This window comes from Ambystoma mexicanum, chromosome 13, assembly GCF_040938575.1.
Source record: "Ambystoma mexicanum isolate Mex_15411 chromosome 13, UKY_AmexF1_1, whole genome shotgun sequence".
NCBI lineage: Eukaryota > Metazoa > Chordata > Amphibia > Caudata > Ambystomatidae > Ambystoma > Ambystoma mexicanum.
The window spans coordinates 616390772-616417920 of NC_090938.1; the positions used below are offsets into that span (position 1 = coordinate 616390772).

Here is a 27149-nt window from a genome sequence, read left to right on the forward strand (position 1 = left end):
CCATAAGCAAAGACTTGCAGATCACGCAGAGCGAGCAGATCAAAGACTTGGGCCCCAATATTTGCAAAAATGCCTTCAAAGCCAGCCTCAAAACTTGTTCCCCTGACTATTGCTTCTACGTCCACAGGGAGTACCAAGCAGCGCAAAAAGTGCAATTTACCTACTGCGCTCTTACGCACCCAAGAAAATCTATTAGAACCTTCGCTTTCACCAGGCCTCAATCAAGGGGTGGACACCCCGTTGATCCAACGGCCCAAAAACAAAACGCAAATGCCACCTGCTTAAGCCAACGCAATCATACTGATAACCAATGATGACCCGGACTCCTCCTCAGATTTGCTGAATACATCACAGCACTTAGTTGCTGCAGAAGCAAATTTGCCACCTTCGCCAAAGACAGGAGCACCACCAATGACAACAGAAAAAACTCCCATTACAGAAGTGGAGCCTCTCCCCCAAGTGGAAAATAAACGCAAGACCGAGGATTTCGTAGATCACAACCAGCGGCCTCGTTCAAATTCTCCAAGCGTAGCACTAGAGTCACTAAGAAACCTAAAGCAAACACAAACTTCTATTCATGAATCTCCACGAACCAGTGACCCGAGACCGGATCGAAATTACAGACATGTCAGACCATGACTTCCATCTCGAAATGAGGCTAAAAAACCTACGGTAGCCTGCCTAAGAAAAGAAATAAAGCTGGCAGGGACGTCGCTCTTCAAACTGGAACAAACTTTGGCAAAGAACAGTTACCTAGTTCTGAATCGAAGAACAGTCCTAGACATACTGGGGAAAGTCGACAAGCTTCGTCACCTAAGAACGGATGATTTGATACTTGTTGAACCCTACCAACGTGAGCACAGAGCTAAAGCGTACCTACACATAAGAAGCAATGCCTTAAGCGAACTTTCCCCCGAGCTCATAAAAGACCTGCACCCTTGGGGCCTAACATTACACCTGTTGCAGAAGCCCGATCTTGCCTCATCACATCGGGGTAGGGACACAAGGAAATCCTCAAGTCGGCGCAAAGACCAGTGCAGAGAAATGGACACGCTAAAGGACCCCAGAAGGCCCTCCCTCCCAAACAGAGGACCCGGAGTGGAAGTCCCACCACCCCGCCCACGCAATGAACTGGACAGACAACAACCATGAAACGGCAAAAATCCAAAAAAGACACGCTGAAAGTACCCGGAAGGAAGCCCACACGGAAATAAAGGGGTCCTCGTCTAGGTTGGAATCGAATGAATCGGCTGCGTCCAAACCGTGGAGATGGATAGCCGACACCTTCTCCCGCAACCATAAGAATTAGCAACGATTGCAAGGCCCCGCACTTACGAAGACACACCCAACCGGACCTTAGACCCACCTAAGCAAGAGCATCTTCTATATGGCATCATGGAACACTAGAGGCCACCGCTACTTAACTACACCGACCAATGTAAATTTGAGCTGATATGCCTCGAAGAAACATGGCTCCTGGGAAAACCATCCATGGACGGATTTGCAATCGAAGTCCCGCCGGCTTCCAAGTCTATTTTGGGCCGTCCATCAGCAGGCCTACTGACGGCAATTCGTCTGGGTTCGGGGATTACACCAAAGGGGAAAATCGCAGAAGAGTGGCATGCTAACTACACTGACCTCATGGTTCCATCAAGACCGAGCCCGTGACTCTTGGATAAATTCCGAATTGGGTATAATCAATTTGTATTGGAAGCCAGGCAAAACAACCATCAAAGAATTCTGTATTCTGGTCGCCAACACAATCGACGACCTAACCGTCGACAGGGAAGTGCCAAACATCATAATATGTGGGGACCTGAACGTTAAATACAGAGAAAATTCGGCCGACGACAAAGGCCTTATGACCACCTCGCGGATGGATGGAAAGAGGGTGAGCTTGGTCCGACCTAATGAAGACGAGAAAGTTCCAAAATGTGTCGTCCCTCCAGGAGAAGAAAACCCAAATTGCAATGTGGGGAAGGCCAGGCTCTGCCGCCACCCTTCACTATATCTTCATTACGGAGGGTTTGATTCCATACTTCATTGACTTTGTAGTCACAAAAACAACTGAGAGTGATCATAATCTACTTCATATGTCGTGGGGAGGGGCTGCTCCGATAAAACTCCTCTACACTCCGGCCATTGAGTCAAATTTAAACCAAAATCGACTACGCCTAACACTGGATAATGTTAAATCTTTCAAGGTCAATTTAATCACGAAATTTGCCCAAGCAAACAATGACATGCCAGAAGTTCGACCTGAATATCTAGCTCTGCTGGCCCCTCAAAGTGAGTTTCACAGGCAAAAACCATAATCGGCAAACTCGTAATCACACGTTCAACTTGGAGGTGGCGGAAAAACGACCGAAAGTGAACAAGTTAAAAAAAATTGGCATCAAGAGCAGAATCATCTGAAGCGTGGACCATGTACCACTCCGAAAACAAGCTTTACAAATCCTGGCTCAAGCAACAGAGGCAGAAGATGTATCAAAATGATGCCGAAGCTATGCTATACACCTCGGCTTCAAGAAACACAAGAGGCTTTTGGTCGTTGCTAAAGAGCATAAATGGACAGAAGTCAAATTCACTCTGAAACTCTGTCCCAGAACAAAAATGGATCTCGCATTTCACTGAGCTTTATCGACGACCTCTCAACTCATCTCCATCGCAATTCACGTCGATAAATGCCCCATGGATCCACTTGTCGCATATCGAAGACCTCCTGGAAGTTAACACAAACTTAATCATCCAGGGCCCCGGGACCTGACGGGTTGACTAACCTAGATCTTAAGAAATTCTCGCAAGCCTGGGCAGAAGGGATCGGTGAGCTATTCACCCACTGCCGAAAAACTAAACAAATTCCGAAAAGTTGGACAGAGGCAGTCTTGGTACCAATTTTCAAAAAGGGGGAAAAGAGAAAGCCCAAGAAACTATAGACCTATAGTTTTACTCGACATCATTGGTAGGATCTTCGCATCCCTGTTGCTACGACACTTTAAAGGCTGGGCCTGTACTTCGCCGCAAGCCGACATCTTTCAAACTGGCTTTCAAAAGGGCGCCGGTACAGCGATAAACCTGCTAATTTTTAACATCATTAAAGCAAAGGTGAAGAGTGGAGAGCCTACGGTCCACATGGCAATGGTGGACCTTTCTCAGGACTTTGACACTGTAGACCGTTAAAAACTATGGTCTAAACTACTTGGAAATGCCCGGGACCGCTTATTGACCCAATAATGGCACTTCATTCATCAACCTCGCTCCGAGTGCGCCTAAACCAGCAAGGGCTTCTCTCAGATCATATTGGCACGGAGCGTGGCGTAAAACAGCGCTGTGCTTTGGCTCCAGCCCTGTTTATTGCCTTTATTGGTGATTTTCAAGAATCTGAAAAAATGCTAAGATCCTTCCCACCAAAAGTTGGAGCCTCCAAAGTGTCCAGACTATGGTAGTCAGATGACCTGATCCTGATGGACCAGACGGCGATTGGCCTGCAGAGGCAACTCATAAACCTGTCCGCATACATGGAAAGCAATAATCTGCAAATCAACAAAACCAAGACAAAAATTATGTCATTCTCCAAAATACCCAAGAAGAGTCACGCCTGTCCATCCTGGTTCTTGGACAAAACAAAAATCGATGCAGTCACAGAATTCAAATATCTCGGAGTTCAGCTAGATAACGCACTTAGCGAAAGTTCCCTTCAAAACTCTTTGTGGTCTAAAATGAGAAATTTGACAGCACAAACCCGTCTCATGGACGCCGGCACTACAGTTCTATAAATCAAAAGTAGTCCCGGCGATTACATATGGAATGGCGGCCAACCTAAACCTCACCGTGGAGTTTTGGACCAAGCTAGAGGGATTCCTGTGGAAATCGGTGCTAGGCCTTCCAAAATCAGCCCCAATGCCAGCCATCCGATGCGATCTTGGTCTACCATCTCTGGCTTCAGTGGTAATGCAAAGATCCTGCAAACCACCAGTAGAGTGGGTTAAGAAAATGCAAACAAAGCTGGAAGAAGTCAACTGCAACGAGGACCTGCTTATCTCCAATCCTGGACGAGTTAAGACCAAACTCTTCCAACAAGATTGGATCAACACAAATGGAAAAATTCTCCAGTACAAATCCCTAAAACCTCTCCCGCCAAGCCACAATCAATTAAAGGCCCCCCTGAGGTACTGCGAAAAATTCCCTGACAAGAATCTGCGGAAAGTATAAATGTGTGCTCGTTTGAACTTACTTCACACCAGGGAAGTTTTGGCAACCAGAGCTCTTGCGTCAGCTTCGAACTGCCGCCTATGCGGAATTGTGGATCAAGTGGAGACAGTTCGCCATCTTCTTACATCGTGCACAGCATTGGCGCTGGAAAGGCAGGCTTACTTGGAACCACCCATTACACAGACGTCACTCCTACATGAAGAAAATATATGGTTCCGGCTGATTGCAGGTGACTCCACCAGATGGTCAAGATTGGCAGCAAAATTCTTGGAACTGGCCCTTAAAAGAGCCACCGCTCCAGGCGTCTCTTCCCATATGGCACCTGGTAAACAGCCTCTGCGATTACCTGACTTCTAGAAAACTTTTGAAAAAGGAAACGTCTTGTTGATCCTGAGTGGTGTCCTGAGGAGCCTTCACAAGACAGAAAAATAGTTTGGCAAGGATTTCTTTTGTAAAAAAACAAATTGGGTTAATAAACAAAAAAAAAAGAAATATTTACCCCATTGTACTACAGTGTAAGCTGTGTGATACAATGATAAAAATGTACCACAAGTGATCCAAGAATAACCAAAAGTAGTAACACAGTAACACGACTAAGGGAAACAATGTTTCCCAGTACTGATATCCTGAAGGATATGTCAGGTTCTCCATAACATATGAACGAATGCAATTGTGGTGAAGCTTAAGGCTTCACTGCAAAATAGAGCAGGTCAGCATCAAAAATAAAAGCAAAACGTTTGGGGTTCCATAAAGTTGGAAAGAAAGGTGCAGTAAAGATGAATCTTTCCTAACAATGGTCCAGGGACCTGCTGTAAGGCATGAAGAGGAGCAAGTCCTACAATTCTCAGAGCTCATTCAGAACACCAACTTCAGAAATGTGGAAGTAGCCAAAAGGAATAGCGCCAAACTGGTAATGTCCTTTGAGGTGGAAAATGCAGTATTCTTCTTGGCACTGTTGGATATTTGCCAGTAACCACCAGAGACCTGAAATCTGTTTGATGCCAGCATTCAAAACCCTATAGTCCACATGCAACCTCAAATCTGAACAGCCTGTTTCAGGAAACCATTGCCACAGGACTGAACCAAGGACTAGACTAGGGCTGAATCACTCCATGGTTCGTTTTGTTGACTTTTGTCATTTGAGACCTTATCTTGTCTAACATAGCCTCGCCATTTATGCAGGTTTCTCCCATTCATTCCAGCCTAGCTGCCAGTCACCCAGCAGGGTGACTGTCCTTGCTGGACAGCCAGCCGGCCAATCACCTAAGAGTGCATTCCTGTCTCCTAGGAGACGAAGTACAGGGGGTTTTGGGCACCTCCCTCGCTTCCTACCCCCGCCAGACAACCTGGAGCAAGAGGTGGGCTTCACTTGTGAATCCTGCCAAAGGCAAAACAAAGGGACCAAACCGGGTTTGGCATGCCGAGTAAATCTCAAGAAGGACCTTTCCGTTGAGAAATTGCGAAAAAAGACTGGGCCATTTTGACTAAAATGGCACCCATGAGTGCTTTACCGTGGCTGCGAATGCAGCCCGTGGTAAAAACACACAATGGTAGTAAAAAGTAAACCACTGCCACCAGCCATTTATCGAGGAAAGGGTAACATACAAATGTTACATGAGGAGCTAGACAAAGGGGATACTAAGTAACCCCTCCAGCACCCTATTGTAAGATAGTGTGTGCTGGGTCTAGAAAGTTACAAATGTAAATAAAGTCAATTTCACTTTACTGCTCTTGGAAACAGTAGTTTATCCAAGAGAAGGTATTTAAACCTTTGGGAAGTCTGAAAGACTTCCCTGTGTCACTGCACTGAAGGTGCTGTGTGACACAATGTAAAAGATGATGCCTACAGAGTTTGTCAGACTCCACAACCAAAAAAAACAGTGTTAAAAATCACATTAAAATACATGAGAGAGTGGGGGAAAAAGGGTCTCGCTCTCTGCAGGTTAAAATCAAGTCCTCAAAATCCAGCAAAGTTGCTGGGGGGTTTCTAAGGTAGAGGGAGTTCTCTCTAACACCCAGGAACGCCAGGATCTGCTGAGCTGCGCAGGAACAGAAGTCAGCTGGAGCCATTTCTTCTAAACAAATGTACTGTAAAACTAAGGGGATTTGCCTCTTGTTGTGTAGCCTTAATTGTTCTCAGTTGAGACTTGTCTTGGTTGCTTTTGCAGCTTTGCCCCTCACAAACCTATCAGCTTGTGGCCCTTCTGTGATTCTATTTTTCTACAAAGACTTCTATAACCTTGTACAAGACTGTTACTTACCTGCAAGAAGTGCTTCAGCTCACCTAGACTTTTGCTCAGTTAAAATTGGCTGGCCTGGCTCCCTGAAAGACTTCTTGCCTCCGACTTTGTGCTTTACCTTTCCTCCTGGAAAGGGTTAATTTGCTTTGCATTGGGGGTTCAAAAGTACTTGCCTGCTTCAGAATATTTGTTTAACCGTTGCTTTATTCTTTTTTTTTTTTTCCAAGAATTTTTTATGTGCATTTTTTTTTAACCAACAACAACTTACCCTGATTGTGTTCCCGACCACCACCTCACCCCTGCCTTCCCTCCCCTCTCAAAAATCCTCCATCCCCCGACCCCTCCCCAATTAGGGAACCTTCCTTGTTCTTGTACTATTTCTCGAGTCGGGCCTACCTTGGCCATGCAATCGCTTTGACGTGTCTTTGTGAAGTCTTTGGGGAGTGCCCCCTTTGTGTGGGAATTGTGGGGGCCCCTTCTCCCGGTAGATCCAATGTTCCCAAGAGTCTCATTGATCTGGGGCACCATGCTTGGCGCGCCCCGTCCCTTAAGTATATTAGCAAGCCGGACCAGTGCACGCTGAACTTTAAATTCTGACCTTGTATCGAGTATGTGAGCCACTCCATGGCGCAGATTGCCCAAATCTTTGCAAACCATTCGTGATCCTGTGGGGGTTTTTTAGATTTCCATTTACAGGCAAGGACAAGGGCTGCTATCATCATAATCGCGAATAATTTGCAGCCTGACTTGGAGGCAATTTTCCCCAATATACCATTGAGACCAATCATTTCTAGACCCCTATTTCCTCCCCACTTGATTCCCAGGACCTGCTCCACTGCTTCTTGTATTCCTCTCCAGTAGGTGTCTAACTTAGGGCAATTCAACCAAATGTGATTCCCGGAGCCCTCCCCTCCGCGTTCCCTCCAGCAGAGTCGTGATGAACCCGGGTACATCCTGTGGAGCCTTACTGGGGTCAGGTGCCACTGGAGCATTAACTTAAGCCATATCCCTAGGATTTGGAGGGACCTCGTTAGATTGGGGATCTGTACCCAGTCAGTTCCACTCAGCCTCGTCTATGGTGCTTCCTGTTTCAAGTTCCCATTTTCCGATGTACGCTCTATTGGGGAGGTCCTCACCTTCTTTGATATGTTTATGTATAGATGTGACTACTTTCCTGTCCCCAGGGTTAGTATTTAAGTCCTCCCCAAAAAGCATTAGGTCTCTGATCCCCGCTTGCCTCATGCTTGGATCTCTGCTCTTCCCCTAGGTTGAAGTCCGTTTTACATTGCTCAAGCTGTTTAACTTTGCCTCCCTCAAGCATATCTCGCACCCTGTGGCAGCCCCCCTGTTGCCATGTCTTGAAGGTGAGTGTCCTGTAGCCTGGAATGAATTGTCGGTTTTCAAAGAGAGGTGTGCACAGGGATGGGTAAGTTGTGATATGCGCCTTTTCCAATGCGTGGTCCCATTCATCTCCGACTGTCGAGAGCACTTGACTGCGGTACATTTGAGCCGGCCTGTCTATACGAGGCTTCCACAGGATTTCCTCCAGGGACGCCCCCACAACGGCCCTGTCCATTGGTCTCCATACTTTCCCCTTACCGTCCTTAAGCCAGTCCCTGACAACTCTTGTTTGGGCAGCAGTGTAGTAAACTCTAAAATCTGGTTCCCCATAAACCCACACCACGCCCCCTTCGCCCCCCCGCCTCTCCGATATCCTCAGGATTTCCTATTCCACACAAGTTTTTGTAGTTTTATGAAGAGGGATTCAAAAAAGGTTGCTGGAACGCGGATCGGGAGGACTGGAAGATAGTACAGCAGTTGCAGCAAAACCATAATCTTCAATACATGAATGCATCCCATCCATGTTCTAGTAAGTGGTCCCCAGTCGATCATTTTGTTTTTCACTTTCTGCAGCAGGGGTGGGTAGTTTGGTTGATACATTCCGTCCACCGTTTTGGCCAGTTGTATCCCTAGGTACGTTATGGCTTTATCCGCCCAGCTATACTGTTTGGATTTTTTGATATCTTGTTCCAGGGTTTTTGGAAGTGTAAGGTTGAGGATTTCCGACTTATTAATGTTCATTTTTAGCCCCGCCATTATCCCAAAGTGGGCAAGCTCCTCATTTACCGCTGCTAGGGAGGAGTCTGGTTGGGTCAGTGTCGGGAGCTTGTCGTCTGCAAATGCAGAGACCTTGTGGGGCATCCCCCCCGAACGGTATCCCTGCAATGTCTTTGTTCTCTCTTATGGCTTGCAGAAAGGGTTCTAGATGTAAGGCATACAGCACAGGATACCATAAGCATCCATGTTTCGTGCCCCTCTCAATTTTTACCGGTTCTGATGCATGCCTGTTTATGGATAATCAGAGGAGTGGATGCTGCTAGTTAGCTCTGACCCTCGCCAGATACTTGGGACCGAAACCCGTCTTGGACATCACGGCAAAGGGGAAACCCAACTCCACCCTGTTAAACCCTTATTCAGCGTCAAGTGACGGGAGGAGAGCAGGGAACCCCGTCTCATGTACTTTCTCAATTAGGTGTGTTCTTCTCCTAACATTGCCCTCAGTCTGCCTGCCTCTTACTATAAAGCCTTATTGGTCTGTTTGGATTATCTTTGGGAGTAATGTATCGAGTCTAGATGCCAGTATTTTTTGCTTGGATTTTCGCATCAACATTTATCAGAGCTATTGGGCGATAGGAGCCACATTCCATGGGATCGTTACCTTTTTTATGGATCAGTATTACTTTTGCCGCCTCCATTGATTTGGGCAGGGTGGCTGTTTCTTCTGTTTTCTTGTAAAGGTTTGTGAGGTGGGGGATTAAGAGTTCTTTATGGATCTTATAGAGCTCCACAACAACGCCATCTGGCCCTGGCGATTTGTTCGTATGGAGTGCATTTATTGCCGTCCTAACTTCATCCCTAGTAATCTCCGCCTCCAATGTTTCCCTTTCGCCCTCTGAGATTTGCTGCATCTTAATTCTATTCAGATAGGTTTCGTAGCTTGTGGGCGGTGGGTTGTTAGAGCTATATAGATTGGAGTAGAACTGGACAAACTCGCTCTCTGACTTCATTCTTACTGCTGACCTGGCCTCCCACTTCCCTGATTTTCATGATTGTTTTGTCATTCTCTTCCTTCCTCAGCATCCTGGCTAACATTCAGTCTGACTTGTTGGCTTTAATGTAATATTTCTACCTAAGGCGCAGTAGACTCAGTTCCGCCGCCCTGGTCTGGATAAACTAGAGTTGCCCTCGGATTGCCCTATACTCTCTTTTGGTTGCCGGCATCTGGGTTTCCCCCAGCTTTGGCATTTTATCTTTGAGAATTTGCGTAGAGGTATCCTCCACCCTATTATTGGCTACGTATGCCTCCATTTCTTCCTCTATTTCCCCGACAAGAATTCTGTCTCTGAAGAGGTGTGCCGGGTAGCGCCACCTGCACAGACCCGGAGGGCCTCGTCTTCTCTTTAGGGAAAGGGACAGAGGGGCGTGATCTGATACTGTTATTGCACCTAATGCTATGTCTGCTGCCCTCCCAAGCAGAACTCTGGAGATCCATATGTAGTCTATCCTTGAGTGTCACTGGTGTGCATGCAAGTAAAAAGTGTGTCCCCATGTGTTTCCCTCCATGCATCTACCAGTGCCAGTTCTTGAATTTTCCACTTTAGGTCCCCAGAGTGAGTAGCCACTTGCCACAGGGGTATTGAGGACCTATCTTTGGTGGGATCCCAGGCTATGCTGAGGTCGCCTGTCAGTATGTGATTTAGCAATTTTCTCTAGGCGGGTGAGAGCTTTCTGTATGTAGGCATCCTGGCCTGCATTGGGCGCGTAGAGGATCGCCACTATGTAGGCCTCCCCTCTTCCTTCCAGTGCCAGCGCTATGTCTCTCCCCTGTACATCTTTTTCTTCCCCCTTAATCTTCAAGTCCAGCCCATCCTTTAATGCTATCAATACTCCCCCTTCTTTAGTCGGTTGAGTGGCCTGGGCTGTTCTCAAGTATCCCCAGATCCTAATTCTGTGTGTGTCCGAGGTCTGGATGTGTTTCTCCTGCAGGGTAGCTATGTGGTTGCTCTCTCCTCAAGAATCTCTCTACTTTCTTCCTCGTCACAGAAGAGTTTAGCCCATTCACATTCAGCGATAGGATTTTCAATCGGTCTATTCTAGCCATCTAAATATCTTTGGTTAGGCCGAATGTTGGGTCGAGTATGATCCCCTGGATCCGTTGGTGCGCCTGTCGTGAGATCTCGCTTCGATTTCCTTTTGTTCCCCAATCCTCCCCTCTCTCACCCCCTCCCCCTGTTACCCCTCCCCCCCTTCCCCCCTGGTAGCACTCAGCTGGCAATCGGCCCCTCTTGTATCGGTTTCACAAGAGATGAGCGCTAAGATAAACCCAGAATCACCCCACGCAGGATTCTCCGATCCCATTCCAAGTCCAATCCTCCGTCCCCTCCCCATTCTGGCTCCTTTGTGTCCATCTACTTTGTAGCCCCACACTTAACTTGCTGAAGCGTGCACCCTCCCCAGACGCGCCGTCCTGACCACTTGTGTTCTCGGGTAGGAGACTTAGTTGGTGCTGTCCGAGTGGTTCTGGATGATCTGATCCTTTTCCCACCGGAGTGTATTTGGATGTGGGTTGGTTTTCCCCCCCTTCCTTGATCTTTTAGAACTCGCCATTGACCATTCCCATCGTTTCTGGACATTGGGATAGCTAGTCGAGGAAGAGGAAGTCCTCGCTGGTGGTTCCTCAATGCCCAGCAGGGTTGTTCCTTGGTCGCAGGTCGGCACTTTATGCTGCTTGTCCTGCCAATTGAAACTAAGGCCAAATGGATGCGTCCATCTATATCGGATCTGTTGGGCTCTTAGATAGGAGAGCACCGGGCCCATCTGCCTCCCAAGACTGTGACAAGTCTTGGTACAGAAAGGTTTTGGCTCCATTGTATGTTATGTGGTCTGCTTTTCTGGCTTTGGCTAATATTCGTTCTTTGACCGCATATTTGTGAAATGCCACCAGGACGTCTCTTGGTATCGCTCCGGATTCTATCCTGTGCGGGCCCACTCTAGGAGCTCTATCGAACTAGATTTCCATGTTCGTATCTATGTCCGTGCCCAGGAGGTCACTAAAAATGGACTTGAGTATTCCTCTGAGGTCTAGATCCTGTGTCTCTTCTGGTAGGGACTTGATTATTATGTTTGACCTCCTGGACCTATTTTCCAGGTCTTCGACCTGTATTTCTAAGTTCTGAGTAGCCGCCACAAGCGTTTCTAAGACGACTTCCTCTTTCCTTGCGTCTTCAGTCAGGTCCTGGATGGCGCACTCGTTTGTATCCACTCTCTCCTCTATCTTATTAATGTCTCTTTTTTATTTCCTGAATCCCCTCTGCCAGATCCTCCCTCAGAGTGCCCATTTGCTTCTGGCCTGCGGCTGTTATTTTGTCCACCATTTCCCCTAGGAATTGTATCAGTGAGGCCTGGGTCACCGGTCTGTCCTGGTCCTCCTTTGAACCCGCCGCAGCAGAGTCGGTGGGTGACTTGTCCGTACTGTGATCTGCTGTCTCGTCAGCCTCCCGGAACCACATTTTTGTTAGTGGCTCCTCTTGCTGTTTTTTGGTGGTTTTGGGTGGTGAAGGCAGTTCTTTCGGTCTGTTTCTCGACATACCAGTTGTGAATTGGCGGGGAGAGCCTGTGAGTAAGGTAGGGACCCTGTTTACCATTGTCCGATTCGTAGTTTAGGGTGGTTTGGGCTTGCTCCAGTTCGTGTAAATCTGTGTGAGGCGTAGATCTGTCGCTTGATCAGATTCTTGCCCCAGTGGCAAACTTCCTCTGTGTTGCGGCCGTCCCTTGGGGTTGTAACGTGGCCCCCTTCCCCTCTGCCGTGTCCTTGTGACTCAGAGTAATTCAGTATTTTGTGGTCTCCTAATGTTCCAAGCTGAGGGAGAAGGGTCCACCCTCTTGGGCAGCATAAGTGTGGCCCGATTGTCATCCAGTATGGTTGCTGTTCTGGACGTCGCTGCACAGTAAGGGCCTCTAAGTTAGTGCTTGCAGATCTAGGTACCGGTCTGGATTCCCCTGGGCCGCATGACTCCACTTATACGGGGGGGGGGGGGAGCAGTCTTCAGCCTTTTATCTGCAAACTGCTTGGTTAGGGTTTGGGTGCCGGGCTGTGAGGGCCTTCCCAATGGGGTTCCCTATTTCCTGCTGGAATTGCAGTCAGATGCTCCTTGGATGAGTCCCACGGAGAGGAGCCAGCTGCTGCAAGCAGTGTATTGTGGTGCCTCTGTTATTGACGTTATCCTGAGGTTTGGCGGAGTGCCAGGCAATCCGAAACCCTCAGTCCCTGCTGCGCAGGGCAGTGTGAACGCTTGGGAGGGAAGGCCAAATCCTACCGCCCAAATAGGGCCGGAGTGAAGTGTGGGGGTCCTGATCCCCCGCGACTGCTGGCAGACTGCGTGTGCCTGAGCACCCGGCCTCTAAAGGACGAGTGGGCTCTTGGGAGCTCTTCTGGGGGGGTAAGTGCCCTTGTGTGTCGGGTGGTGCGGTCAAGACAACAGCGTCTCCCCTCAGTATCCTGCGGGCCGGACCCGACGTCGGCATCCGTGCTGATGGCTTGGCTCCGGTTGCTGGCCCTCCTGTTGTGGGGTTCAGGTCGCCAGACAAGCATCTGGATGGTGCCCCTTCTCTCGTCTGGTCTCTGATTCCACCTGTCCGGACATCCTGAAGGCTGGAAAGATTGAGGAGGTGAACGCTGTCTTCCGCCCGCCCGGCCGGTTCGGGAGTGCTGGTGTTGCTGTCTGTAGTTCATTGCGGGGCTACAGGTCAGAGCCCTCAGCAGGGTTCTTCTCGAGGGAGGATGCCAGGCCGGAGACTCCCTCTCTGCAGCTCCGCAGCGATTGGTGTTAGGTGGCGCCTACTCCTGATCGCAACCACCGATGGTTTGCAATGTCCAGGGCTGTCAATCTCTCTCCGTGTTCAGTGGCGCAGTGCTTCCAACGGGCTTCGTCCCGTTGAACGGCCGCCTTGGGCTGACTCCTTGCTGCGTATGATGGGGCGCCTGGCCGGACAGCCCGCGATCCGCGTCGCCCCCCCTCTATATATTTCTCCCAAACTGGCTCCCTCATTTCCTCCTGTGTTCCGCCGACAAAATCTTGAATAGAAGTTCGGGGAGGGCTTTTCCAAGCTATTTTCCATGGAGCAGGTTCTCGTCGGGTTGGGAGCTCGGGAGCCACGCTGCTAGTACGTCGTGGCCATTTTGGAAGTCTGTTGCTTTATTCCTAACCCCCTTTTCTTTGACAACAACTCAGTATTGCTCTAAATGTACCAGTGAAATATTAATGTCCACAGTGTCCTAGTTATTTCACCTCGGGGTGTATGAAACATCGGTGTGCCATCCCAAATGGGTACTTACTGATTTAGAGAAACTAAGAGTGTGTATTTTGAGGTGTACATGTGTGTTACTTATATGTTGCTCCCTTTTGAAAAAGGCTTATTCAACTGACTGTTAAATAAATTAATATTTGTTTAATAAAGAAACCTTGAGTGTAAGTTTGTTTGAATACTTGTTACTGTAAATCTGTGTAAAATCCCTGCTGCTCACATTGACCCCTCTTGAGATGAGCCATGCTGCTCAGCCACACTACCAACCTGTGTAGTACAGACTTATACCAAAGGTTGGGTTCCTATTGCCAGGAGGTCAAGGTTGCTGTAGTCTCCAAAAGGGTACTGCACACAATCTTGCTTAACAGTGCATTTGTAAGGCGCTAATACATCAAGAAATGGTGTTTCAAAGCACCCACAGGGCAAACTGGGAGGGAACATGGGAACAAAAGGCAAATAGAATAAAAACTGATGAACAAGAAAGAGGCGGTCCTACTAGGCCTTGTGAACATTCGGAATGTGCAGGTGCAGAGAGAGAGCAGGGACAGGGGAAGGGTTAAGTGCTAGGAACTGCGCAGATGGTAGTGCCTGAGAGTGAGTTGCGAGCAACAGTTAAGTGCCTGACGGAGATCACTTGGTAAAGAGTGATCATCTGCCAAAAGTAAGTGCAGGCGTGTGAGAACACAGGCCAGTGGGTGCCGAAAGGCAAGTGCTGGGAGAGGGCGGAAGTCTGAAGGAGACTGGGCGGAAGGCCATAAGGGCCCAGGCCACCAATCTGTGACTGTGGGGTTTAGCACGAGAGGGAGAGAAGGGAGGAGGTGAAAAGGAAACTCTTGAGGAGCTTCTGGAATTTGAGGAAATCTGGCTCGAGACAGTTACATCAATTACTGCCACTGTATCGTGGGACAGCTGTTTACTATACCCTCTGCAAGAGCCAGGGCACATTCCATGTTGGCATTGATACTACAGTACATCTGCACGATGGTAACATGGAGAACCCTCCACACGTTCCCCAATCATTGCAGCTGAGATGAGTGTGCTAGCGTGTGATCCTTCAGTATTTTTTAAGGAAAAACCAGCATTACCTCTTTGTATTTTGCTGTTTGGGATTTGTATTCAAGCATGTGAATCCGAAAGATCCAATGCTGGCGAAGAATTGGCTACTCACCTGTAGTCCTCATTTGGTGTTATCGGTTGTGGATTCAGTGTACCATTCTATACACATGCTGTAGGACTCTGAAGATGGCTTCTTGGCATGGTATATTTGTCATTGGTCCAGTGAAAAGGATAAAAATTAAGTGGATAGAAATGAAAGTCTTTGTTATAACTTTGTGCATCCAGGATTACTAGCCGGGTGACTGAGAATAGTGGAGCATGTCACTCTGAATGATATCCATGCTGGAGAACTACAGTTAAAGGCAAATAATTGATTCTTTCCTTGCCCCCCCTGCCCCACCCTTGTTACTTTTGAGACATGAACTCTACATTGACGGCCTTCTGTAGAACCGATCTGTGTCTTTTTATAGGAAGCATATATTGCAGACTTGGATGCCAAGAGTGGTGCGAGCCTTAAGCTGACGATCTTGAATCCCAGAGGAAGAATTTGGACTATGGTGGCTGGTGGTGGTGCTTCCGTGGTCTACAGGTAAAAATCCCACTATCTTTCTTCCTTCCACTCATTGTCATTTGTTATCGGAGATTGGACAAATACCTGTAATTCTCAATACTTGTGAAGCAGTTTGCTGTTAAAGTTGCTTCTGTATTGGAAAATGATTGAGGTGAGCATGGGGCCAGCTGTTGAGTGTTCTTCCCTGGTTGGTTGGTAACCGTTGCTACATGCCTTTTGGCAATGCATAGCAGTGGCGCTGTCTTCCTGAAGCCGGTCCTCGGCAGCTGAGAAAGGGGGAGCTGAAATTGTTGCAAGCGCACTCTATACTTGTAGTATAACAGGGTTGAGTGCTCTCTTTGCAAATAAACTGCTCTCCATTGCGGAGTCATGTAAAATGTATGGAAAAAATATAGTGATACATTTAGCAATTTTAAATACTATATATTAGGGTGCCAAAGCAATTAACAGTTTGCGGGTTTTAGGATTACCATAACGTATTACTTACTTGACTACAGCACCATTTCCTAACACTGTAACAATGTTGTGACGCTAGGACTGTAGTTTTGTCAAAGGCGCAGGTAGGTGCAGAAGTTAAGAACGAAAGATCTTAGTTTTTGGACTGCTGTGAGATGGTTGATTGGAGAGCAACATCCCTAATGTCGCACTGTCCGTCTGCGAACACTTTAGTTGGTAAATGTTATGATCCATCTATATAATAATGCTAGGGGGCTCCTAAACCTAGGAGATAAAGGGTAAGCACCAGCTCTACCACATTGAGTAGGAGTGACATCTTGGGAATAATTCTAACAAGATTTTATTTTTCAGTGACACCATCTGTGACCTGGGAGGGGTTGATGAGCTTGCAAATTATGGGGAATATTCTGGAGCCCCGAGTGAACAGCAGACTTACGACTATGCCAAGACCATCCTCTCCCTCATGACACGGGAGAAGCATCTCCATGGTAAGAAAGGGACATCAACATGAAGTCTAAATTTCCCTTGGGATCCATCCAGCAGTTGGTAGCCTATGCTTGCTTTGAGTTTTGTCTTGACCTCGTCCTTGTGCATGCCTAGAATCTTCTGTTAGAGGATACTGAAGTTGTGATTGTCCGCTAACAGTCCAAATAATCAGGCCTAAAAGCACATTACCATAGTTTTTTCCCGCCAAGCACTGCAAGAGTGTCTGGAACATGTGTATTGATTCTTTAGTGGGGTTGACAATGTCTGACCTGTAAATGTGCGATTTGAATATGAAAGCATTGGAAGAAACCATTAAGTGATAGCTGCAAACGTCCGTGCTGCCCTGTACAATCTATAAACAAAAAGCTGATCCACTCGAGGTCTGTTAAAGCTGTTCAGGTTGAAATATTATTTGTTTCTTCCCATTGCAGGAAAGGTCCTGATTATTGGAGGTAGCATCGCCAACTTCACAAACGTAGCTGCTACATTCAAGGTAAGTAATGTACTGCCAAGTTAAAGGTGTGTGTTTTTCCATAAACAATTTGGGACAGCTACCTGCAGAGTACAAACAAGATGTCATGGGAGAATTATGTGCCCATTTCATCTTGGGGTGGGAGTTTCGGTGCTCTCATTTGACAATAAGCCTAGATTGTTGTGTTTTCCAAAGTGGGTTTTAGGTGTTTCTGAGGGCAGTTAATTTGGTTGTGGTATCCAGCGCGCCTTCAGAGCCTGAGGCCCTTTAACCACAGGGACCTTCCCTGTATTTTGGATGCAAAAACTTGAATTGTTGTATTGACATATCTTTAGACTATTTGTACTTGATGGGGACATGATATACAGCCATCTTTTGCAGATAACCTCTGTCATTGCTCCAAATAGTTTTCTGCATTGCTCATAACTTTAGAATGTAATTCTCTTCTCAACTTGAGACTAATGAGGGGTTTCAATTTGATTGTTTCCACTTTACGTACAGCCTGGACACTTATTCTTAAACCTGCCAATCGGTTTTATTTTTAAGGGGAGGGAATTAGGTGTAAATCCTGCCCATTAGGTCATGATTAGATCTGATCTGTCGCATCTAGCGTTTGATGCGCATGAGGTCCACCCATCCAAGCAGAGATAGTCAAAAATTGGATGATTTGACCACTTTTATTTGCAGGGCAAATTAATGGTATGAATCATTTTTAAGCCCAGGTCCATTACTTCAGCACTTCTTCCTCTATTTTTATATTTAAATTTTTTGTTTTATTTTTTAATTTGTATTTATTTTTTGTGCAATAGAGTACATTCATTTGACTTTTCACACAGTTAACACATTTAAAAACAATTTTGACAATTGTAACGTCTAAAACCACAATTTCCACATGATCAAATTTTACATAGTGCAAAGTGCAGATTACAAATCTAAGTACAAAATGCGAAGTTCCAAATTCAAAATACAAAAAAACACTAAAACCTACATTTTTGCCATTAAGAATTTAAAACGACCTCCACAAATTCCCAAAATCCTACGTTAAAGAAAATTAATTGCCATTTAAACTACTCCTATGTCCAGTCCCCTTTCCTCCATACTTGCGGGACATTCCATTCTTCAGGACAGGAGCACTTGTGTCAAAAAGCATCAAAAATGTGAATGGCAGCACAACCCTTGTGGTCTACGGTGGCCATTTTGGATACCTCTTGCACCGACGTTCACGCCCTTGAAGCATTCCTTTTGGGGCTGAGCAGCCTTTCCACGCTATGTGGACAACAGAAATCTGTTCCGCCCTTCATTTGACTGGCAAGACCGGGCACCGCTGCCCCATACTGCCTCCCTACCTCCTGCTTCCGCTCCACTGATTTACGTGGATCAGGCCGGTGGTGGGTCCTCCTGGCAACCATCCTCCTTGCGTTCATGGGGGTATGCCCCTCACGAGCGGCCTCTACCTGTACCAGCGCCAAAGCCTTTGGCGGAGGATGAGTTTTTTGGGAAGTTTCAGATGCTCATGCACTCTGACCCTGTGAAGGCGTATTTCAAGTGTCGTTTCAGGGAAATGTATCCTGAGCCTCCTGTCCCACCTTCTGCCCTGAATTTTCCATTGCAAGTTCCAGTGGTGCCACTCCCTCCACTGCTTCCTTCTGGACCTCCTCCATCTCTTCCTCCTCTGCCCCGCTGTCTCCTATAGAGAAGACATTGGCGACGGGGACACCACTTTAAAACCTGAGGCAGTATGCATAATGTACCAGTCTTCTGTTTCTGCCTCGTTGCATGAGCCTCAAGTGGATCATGACAGCCATGAGCAGCCCCGCTCGGTGAGAGCATTCCATGAACGGGTCCTCGATATGATGGCCATCCTTGACATTCCAGTACCTGAGGCCCTCACTCCTCAGGAGGGAGTGCTTTAGGGAGCCTTTACCCTGTCACCTCAAGAGCACACCGGCCTGTTCCTTCAGAAGGACGTGTTGGCTGAGCTGGGATAAACCCCACACTGGGCTACACTTCAACAAGAGAATTGAACCTCGATACAAGCTTTACACCTCTGAGGAGATAGCCTTATTGGCTTGTCCATTCCCGTCCTCCACTCCAAGCCGGTCTCTGCATCTTCAACGGCAGAGGCCCAAATCCTATCCAAAGAGCATAAGCTTCTGGACTCCTTGGGCAAGAAGGTCTTTGCCAATTCAGCGCTCCAACTTCGTCAAGCGAACACCAAGCTCATCCTAGCAGCAGCCAATCTGAGGCTGTGGAAAGAGTTAGCTGGCTTCCACGAGTGCATTCTTGCGGGTAGGCTAGATGCCTTTAAAGCCAATTTGTCGGACGCCAGAGTGTTGGCGCAGGATCTACTGGAAGCTGCGGCACACCACTTAGATAACTCAGCTCGAGTCCTTATGGTAGGGGTTGAAACCACCCGCCAGGCGTTGCTCCATGCAACAAAATTTTCAAAGGAAGTTCAAGACAAAAGTGCTGGAACTTCCTTTTGATGGCAAGTAATTATTTCATTCTTCTACCGACGAGGAGCTCACAAAGACCAAAGCGAGTACCCAAACCGCCAAATCTTTATCGGTCTTGGCGAAAAGCTCCAGCTAAGGCCCCTTATACACAGAGGTCAGGGTCCCAGACTCTATCTTCTCTGGGTTTGGGGGTTTCAGGATCGTCGTGCGCGGCGATGCTCCGTTGGCGGGACCCGCCGAAAGCAACAACGGCAAGGGGGTCCATTTTTCTCTCGCCCATCAGCCTCTTCTCCAGGGACAGGTAGTCTCCCTGCCGACAAATCAGCAAAATGTTTTGTCAGTCGCACGAGACTCGGTGGGAGGACGAATCTTATCTTATCTGGAGGCGTGGCAGACCATCACCCAAGACCGGTGGGTTTTGTCCATCGCTCGGGCGAGCTTTTGCTTGCCCCTCGCCCCCTAGCCCACCCTTCAACCCTCCCTTCCAACAGATCGGGACACCCTTCCTCATAGCCGAGGTACAGAAACTTCTAGACCTCAAGGCGGTGGAACCTGTTCCCCTTGGGGATCAAGGGGGGGGGGATTCTACTCTCGTCTGTTCACAGTATCCAAACCCAACCAGGCTGGCCTGAGCACTATCCTCAATCTTTCCCAGTTCAATCATTCTCTTCCCCAAGAGAAATTCAAGATGATCACGCCTTGCCAAATAAAGTCCTCTCTTCTGAAGGGCGACTGGCTCAGTGTAATGGAACTTCAGGATGCTTACATGCATATCCTGATACGGAGGCCGCATCAAAAATATCTCCTCCAAGGGCCCCTGCAGCGGGTCTGCCAAAACCGGATCTTCTTCCGAGGTTCCCTGTTTGGGAGATAAGATTGAGCCCAGTTCTTCTGTGGCTCTGGATACAAGGGTTCGCCCTGAGGCTTCTGCATCTGGAGCTAATTGTACCAAGTCTCGGCTCGAGGCCCCTCTCGAGGTGGCTATATGTACCAGGGTTAAACCTGAGATTCCCCTTCTTGGGACTAAATCGGACACCAACAGAATTGAGGACCCCTCATCGAGGGTCTTGGCTGTAAGGTATATCCCTCAGCCTTCCCACGCGAACAGCCGTGGTGATACCAGTTCCGTTGATGTGGCAAAAGAAGGCGTTCGCGCACCACAAGCCTTCCAGTACCGGCTCTGCCAAGGATCCTCCACTAGAGGCTAATTCTGGGGCAGCCCCTAACTTGTCGAATAAACACCCTAGATCTGCCAGTACCGGCTCTGCCAAGGTTCCTTGTTTCAAGGCTAAGATGGCACACAAGGCACCTGACTCCCTGAGGAGACTATTGCCACACTTGCTCATGTGACACAGTTCACCCCAGGCATTGAGAAAATGGCTGCCCAACCTCTGTGGACCACAGTGGCCATTTTTAATACCTCTTACAGCAACAGTGTAGTTTGTGTTCGCATCGCATGGACAATTCAGTGGCAATGTTTTACATCAACAAGCAGGGCAGCATGAAGTCCTCTCTCCTTGTGGATCTTGCCATACAAAGTTGGGACTGGGCCATTCAGCACAATGTTTGGCTCCAGGCTGTACACAGCCCTAGTCACATCAATGTGACCGCAGATTCACTTAGTCGCTAGTCGGCAGCATTTGCGAGTGGGAGATGAACAGCAATGTCCTCCAACATTTTCCATCAATGGGGCACTCCGGAGGTGGATCTCTTGGCAACTTCTTCAAACAAGAAATTGCCTCTTTATGCATCCAGGGACAGGCTTGGAGGATCCTTCCGGAGTGACGCCCTCAAGATCTCGTGGGACAGCATGAAAGCTAATGCTTTTCCTTCATTGCCTCTGATCCATCGGTCGCTCTGCAAGCTCAGGAGCACATCAAACTGCACTCTCCTGTTCAAGGCTGCTTGGTGGCCAACCAGATTCTCGGTTTTGTAACTACATCTGTCAGAACTTCCCCCGATAAGATTGCCACCGATTCCCGACCTGCTTCACCAGAGCATTCACCAGATGTGGTACCCCTCAACAATCATTTAGCTTGGCGGCCTGGTGCCTGAGCTCGGATTGCTAACGCAGTTTGATCTATCCGAAGACAATGTGCGCATTATCCAAACGGCAAGAAAGCCTTCTACGAGGGCTCAGTATAGGAGCAAATGGCTCCGGTTTTGCCATTGATGTTTAGCTAAAGTGCTCAATCCCAGGCAACCTTCGGTCGATACTGTTCTATCTTTTGTGTCTCATCTGGCTGTTTGAAACATCCATGATCTGTTCTGCAGAACTTACTTATCCGCTATTGCGGTTTACCGGTCTACGGACAGATGTTGCTTATCGTTGCGTAATCCAGTCATCAAATGGCATTTTGCAGGTCTCTTCATCTCTTCCCGCCAGGGCGTTATGCCATAAGCCGTTTGAATCCATGGCCATTACCGATCTTGGGTTGCCTTTCTGTTCGCAATAAAATCGGCGAGGTGAATTGGTGAGATCACGCTCTTTCCGTGGAACATCCTTTCCTCACTTTCCACGGGGATAAGGTTGTGCTTCGCACTCATCCATCCTTCCTGTCTTAGGTGGTTAGATATTTTAGTTTGAACCACTCGGTCACCTTACCTGTCTTCTTTCCTAACCCGGCATCTGATGCCGAGAGAGTTTACACAACTTGAACGTCCGGCGAGCCCTGAAGGTTTACCTCGATAGAACGAGTGAACTCAGAAGCTTCTCACAACTCTTTCTCACATTCTGAGACCTGAAGGGGGAACAAGCTCCCAAAGCAACTATTCCCAACTGGATTGCCTCATGTTTTTCAGAAGCCTATATCATTCATGGCCTTCAACCACCGAACAGCATCGATGAACATCTAGTCTGTGGTAAAGCGACTACTGTTGCCTTCCAAAAGTATGCCCCTTGGGAGTCCATCGCCAAGGCAGCTTTGTGGACCTCCCCATCGGCTTTACCTGAGCTCCAGGGCTGATGCCCAATTTGGCCAGGCTGTTCTTCAGAACCTATTCTAGTAAAGGGGTTTTCCATCCACCCGTACTACCGATGGTGTGTGCTTGGGGAATCTCCCACAAGTATGGAGGAAAGGGGACGGGATGTAGGAGTATAACAAAGTTACTCACTGTAGTGACTATCTTACTCCTAGTCCATAGTCCCCTTCCCTTCATACGCCCGCCGTCCCCTCTAAGTATCCTTATTGCTTAAATGGTCTCGGACCTGGCAATAGAAAATGACTGGAGGGCGATGAGGGAGGGTTACGGCCATGTGCAGTGGCCCTGCGTAAAAATAGAAGGCCGAAGGACAGAATGTCCCACAAGTATGGGGGAAAGGGGACTATGGACTAGGAGTAAGGTAGTCACTACGGTGAGTTACTTTGTAATTCTGATCCATAGTGCCTACTCTGTTACATGGACAAATAATGTTTTCTCCATTCACAGGCGGCGTAAAAAAGGACAATGAATGCAAAGGTGCTTGAGGGTCTCATCCTCTTTGCCACAATAGCGAAACAATCTCACTCCCCTAGGCACCTTTTTCCTTGCCCCCAACACCTCCGTAGTTGGGAACAGATTGAGCGTCATTTGCAACATTTTATACCTGAAGTCTCTCGATGGGTGCTTTTTCAGATAAGGGGCCAAATACGTTGAAATGTTTAATAGACCAAGTGAAGTGGTCATCAAAACATCTGTATTTCAGCAGGTCAGCCCTGGCTGAATCCATGTGTATCTATACAACTTTAATTTCACTTTGTTTGGATTTCCTGTCAGTTCCTGTGTGCAGGATTCAATTTGCAAAAGAGCCAGAGTACAACAAACTACCCAGTTATCAAGGACCCTGCAGTTTCCTTTTCCCACCATCAAATTTAAATACTCGAAAAGAGAAGCCTTGGGGGGTGTAATGATCTGGGCATATATTTGTAATCTACCCCACTTGATTAAAGTCTGGATTGGCAATTGCCCTAGCTCATACAAAATCTCTGCTAGAGGCACCGAGGGAGGGAGGCGCAGTACTTTCCTCCAGAGCTTTCCCTCCATCTTAGACCAAGGTGCACCACCTTCCATAGTCTGAGGCACGATTGTTTTTGTCTGAACTGCTTAATCAAAGGAATTGCTGAAAATCCACCAAATCTAAAATCAAATTGGATCAGCTGACATGCAGCTGCCAGAAACTTAGTGTTTAAGTCACCATCCGGACCATATCTGTCTTTCCCGTCGTAAACAAGAGTCCAGGTATTTGTTTACAACCTCCAGAGCAACATCAACGATCAACCACTTCTTCCTCTATAGCGGTCCATAGCAGAACCTGTTTTGAAACTGCTCATGCTGATGTCCTTTTACTAATTTTTTAAAATAATTTAGATCTGATGCATTTAATGTAACATTTAACCAGATGGCGCATGGTATTTGTTTTATAGTTTGCAGTACTTCATCTGTTTATGAAGAGACTCCTCCCTTTTATATCAAAAATGAAAATATTAGCTTGCATTTCCCTAGTCGGTACATAACTTTTCTGTTATGCCTCAGTAGAAGTAGAACACTATCTAAAAAGGTAAATAGTCAGGTGTTCAACCATTGCAGTAACCTTATAAAAAATTGGCAACCTCACTCAGAGCTTTTGTAGTTACAAACTGGTGTAGACTGCAGGAACATTACACATGGTGGCAGAGAGAGGGGATGCTTAACACCCCAGTGCTCATGCATGACACTCCCATTCGAGGTCTATATATAGAATGATCCAGTTTAAACAGTGCTTTGTTTCACTTTGGGCTTAAAAAATGAGCACACATATTCAAGTATAAAAGCAAGGCCGGATGATGATAGGGAAGAGAAATAAAGGGAAAGAGTAGATCAAAGAGGAAGGGTGGCAGGTGTGTTAAGTGTTTTGGTTTCAGGTAACTTCAATATAGCCCTTGCATCTCCCTCATCCTCCAGTCTCTGCATCTCTGTGAGCATTGGAAAGGGTTTGGGGGATATGTTGTATTCTTTTAGCATTGGGCAGCAGTGCCCACTTCTTCCTGCAATGTCCTAGCTCACATGGCTGCCAGCTTGCCCCGCTTCCAGCTCACTCCTAGAGCTGGATAAGGGCTGTATCGGTTGTAATTCCTGCTTTTTTTTTTTTGCTATTAAACTGCTGCTTTGTGTTCTAGGGGATTGTGCGAGCTATCAAGGATAACCAGGGGCCCTTGAAAGAGCATGAAGTCACAATTTTCGTTCGGAGAGGAGGACCAAATTATCAAGAGGGACTGCGGGTAATGGGAGAAGTTGGTAAGTCAGCTGCATGATGGGGAACCATGCTGCCAGATAACAGTTCTGTATTGAAGGACAGAACTCTCACTGTCTGCATCTGCCTGAGGCTTTGAGGGAAAGTGAGGCTGCAAGATCTCATGCAGAGCTTGCCTCTGAGTCACGTTGGCTTCTGTTTGACTGATCGACTATGTTTCGAACACCTGCTCTCCAGAGAATTAAAAGTAACTTTCAGTGGTGTTAATAAACCAAGTGTTCGCTACCACCTTTTCATGATGCTCCTCATTATTTGGCTGCCACTGGTCCTCTAGACACTGAACAGCATGTGCGCTATACAAACCCCAATATCCAGAGCTTCCCATTCCCACAAATGTCATGCTGCCAATTGCTTGTTTTCTTGAACAAGTGTTTGCTCCTGCTCACTTTCCAATCACCAATGTAGACGTAAGTCGGTACCTAATGTTAGTTGACTAGGTTTTTCTGTTCATTCAAATCTTAATGACCTATTAAATTGAACTAAGCATCACATACCAATACATTAATTACAATGTCCACTACAATTTAAGGTGCATTGTACATCTAAAAAATGTCCCTTGAGTAAACCACTTATTGCAAGGCTAGAGAACAATAAAATCAGATTACACAGTATACTTTAAATACACAAGTATATAATTTAGCATCAACCAGTAAAAAAAAAGCATTTTTGCAATGAGTAAAAGTAATGTCTTTACAGATGGGGCATCAAGAAGTTGGAGGGGCACCTGGCAATTCCCTATTATCTCTAGGTGAAAATGTAAATGTATGTATATCAAGACAGATCTGGGCGAGCCCAAATATGGTGTGACACACCATTTTATTTCATTTAGTGTATTAAAGAAAAACAATTTAAATATATTGAATTGACAAATGGCACAGGAAAGTAAACTACATACATTCCATACATTCGGCGATACTTATAAGACTAATATACAAACAAAAGATCAAGTCCAAGCTAGGCAGCCCCTGAACATTGTCTGGAGCAGGCAGTGTGGTACTACGTATGCTCAATCAGCTTGATGACCAGTGTTATAAAATGGACACTGTGTTATAATAGGATTGTCGACACAACTGTGTTTTTTGGCTTTTCAGCATTTGTGGAGAGCTGCAAGTACATCAGCCTTCATCAGGACAGGCAATTGTAAGGCACTCACATTCAAGAGGTATCCTGTGATGATGATCGTTCTCTGAAGAATCTGGCACGTGGTTGCAAATTCACAAGCAGTGTGTTTTACAAAATTCCAATTGTGGTGTCCCGTGGGTAATGGAGACCACTTCAGTTGGACTCGCCCTGGTCAGTCTTTTGATATATATATTTACACTTGGGGTGACAAAGCCGGACGTATATAATAGTTTTCAAAGTAGTTACCTTACAAGCCCACCAGTTTTCATTCACACCCCTCCCCCTTATTCTTGTTTGTTTTTAGTAGCAATAGGCAGATGTACGTTAAAAGAATGAATTCGAAATCTTGAGTTGCAACATTGCGAATCTGACTTGAACGCATTTTCCAACTCGAGCTCTTCTGTGGTGTTTTGCCCCCGCCTCCCTTTTAATACATTTGGGGGGTACACCCCTACAACCCCTACTCACCTAGTTCGGTATTTTCGGATTCAGCAATATACATAATGCCGAATGCTCAGTGAAAGCGCATTTGGCATTATATATGATATTTTGGGGCATTTCCGCAGTAGGCCACATCTAAAACTGGTCAGTATAGTTTTCTTATATCCAACACATCTTATAAAAATAGGACATTTGCCCAAAACTGGAAATATGTCTTCACCATGAATTTCCACCATTCAATTGTTTCATGATTGCCCGTAAAATATTATTTTAACACTTATTGTCAGTTTAGCATTTATTGACATCATTTTGGTTTTCTCAAACTGTGGGCCCTACAGCTATTTTCACAAATGTTCTTTATAGCCAAGTCAAAGATTCATTTTGCATGAACAATCAAAACCGCTTTTGTCAAATCAGCCTTGTCATTATTTGAAACAAAGGCACATGGGTTGAGTGCATCGGTCTACTATAGCGGACAAAAACGGCATTCCCAGCCAGAATGAAAACGCTGAAGTGAACTGTTGGAGTCCCATTAATCTACGGAAAAACATTATCGACCCTTTGCAAGGAAGCCATAGATGACCAACATTCAATAGGCACCCTGTATGAGGCAATTCAGTTGCCACAGATTTGGCTTAAAACCCCAATTCAGTGTCTCCCAATAAGGTGTCTATTAAAGCAACTTTTGCCTGAGCCATTCTATGGCCAAATTGTCAGTTTGATGCAGCCAACTTGGGTAATGCTGCAATTGGATCACTAGGTAGTCAACATGGTTGGTTACTGAAAATCGCCCCTAAAGCAGGACCTTGTCAGACATAGCTGGTCCAGAAGTAAAAGGTCTTTGAGATTCAGATCTAATGGTCTACTGGGACAACTTCTAGTCTGGACAGTTTTTGCTGTCAATCTCTTATGCAATAGACCAGCACTTTCTTGTAAACTAAGGAGGGAGCATTTTGGAAAGCAAAGCAATACACCTGTTATATAGACAAACGATTCAAGAAAT

The 27149-nt window shown here is 46.7% G+C and overlaps 1 protein-coding gene across 4 annotated transcripts in view; it reads left to right on the top strand.

The window, feature by feature from the left end:
• The window catches only part of ACLY (ATP citrate lyase), a 434227-nt gene that overhangs the window by 196361 nt on the left and 210717 nt on the right, over window positions 1-27149 (top strand). For all 4 annotated transcript variants that reach the window (XM_069634496.1, XM_069634498.1, XM_069634497.1 and 1 more), the window contains exons 8-11: window positions 15344-15462; window positions 16252-16388; window positions 16818-16879; window positions 24450-24567. In XM_069634496.1, coding sequence (XP_069490597.1) covers window positions 15344-15462; window positions 16252-16388; window positions 16818-16879; window positions 24450-24567 — 436 coding nt within the window. The remainder of the gene's footprint in view (window positions 1-15343; window positions 15463-16251; window positions 16389-16817; window positions 16880-24449; window positions 24568-27149) is intronic.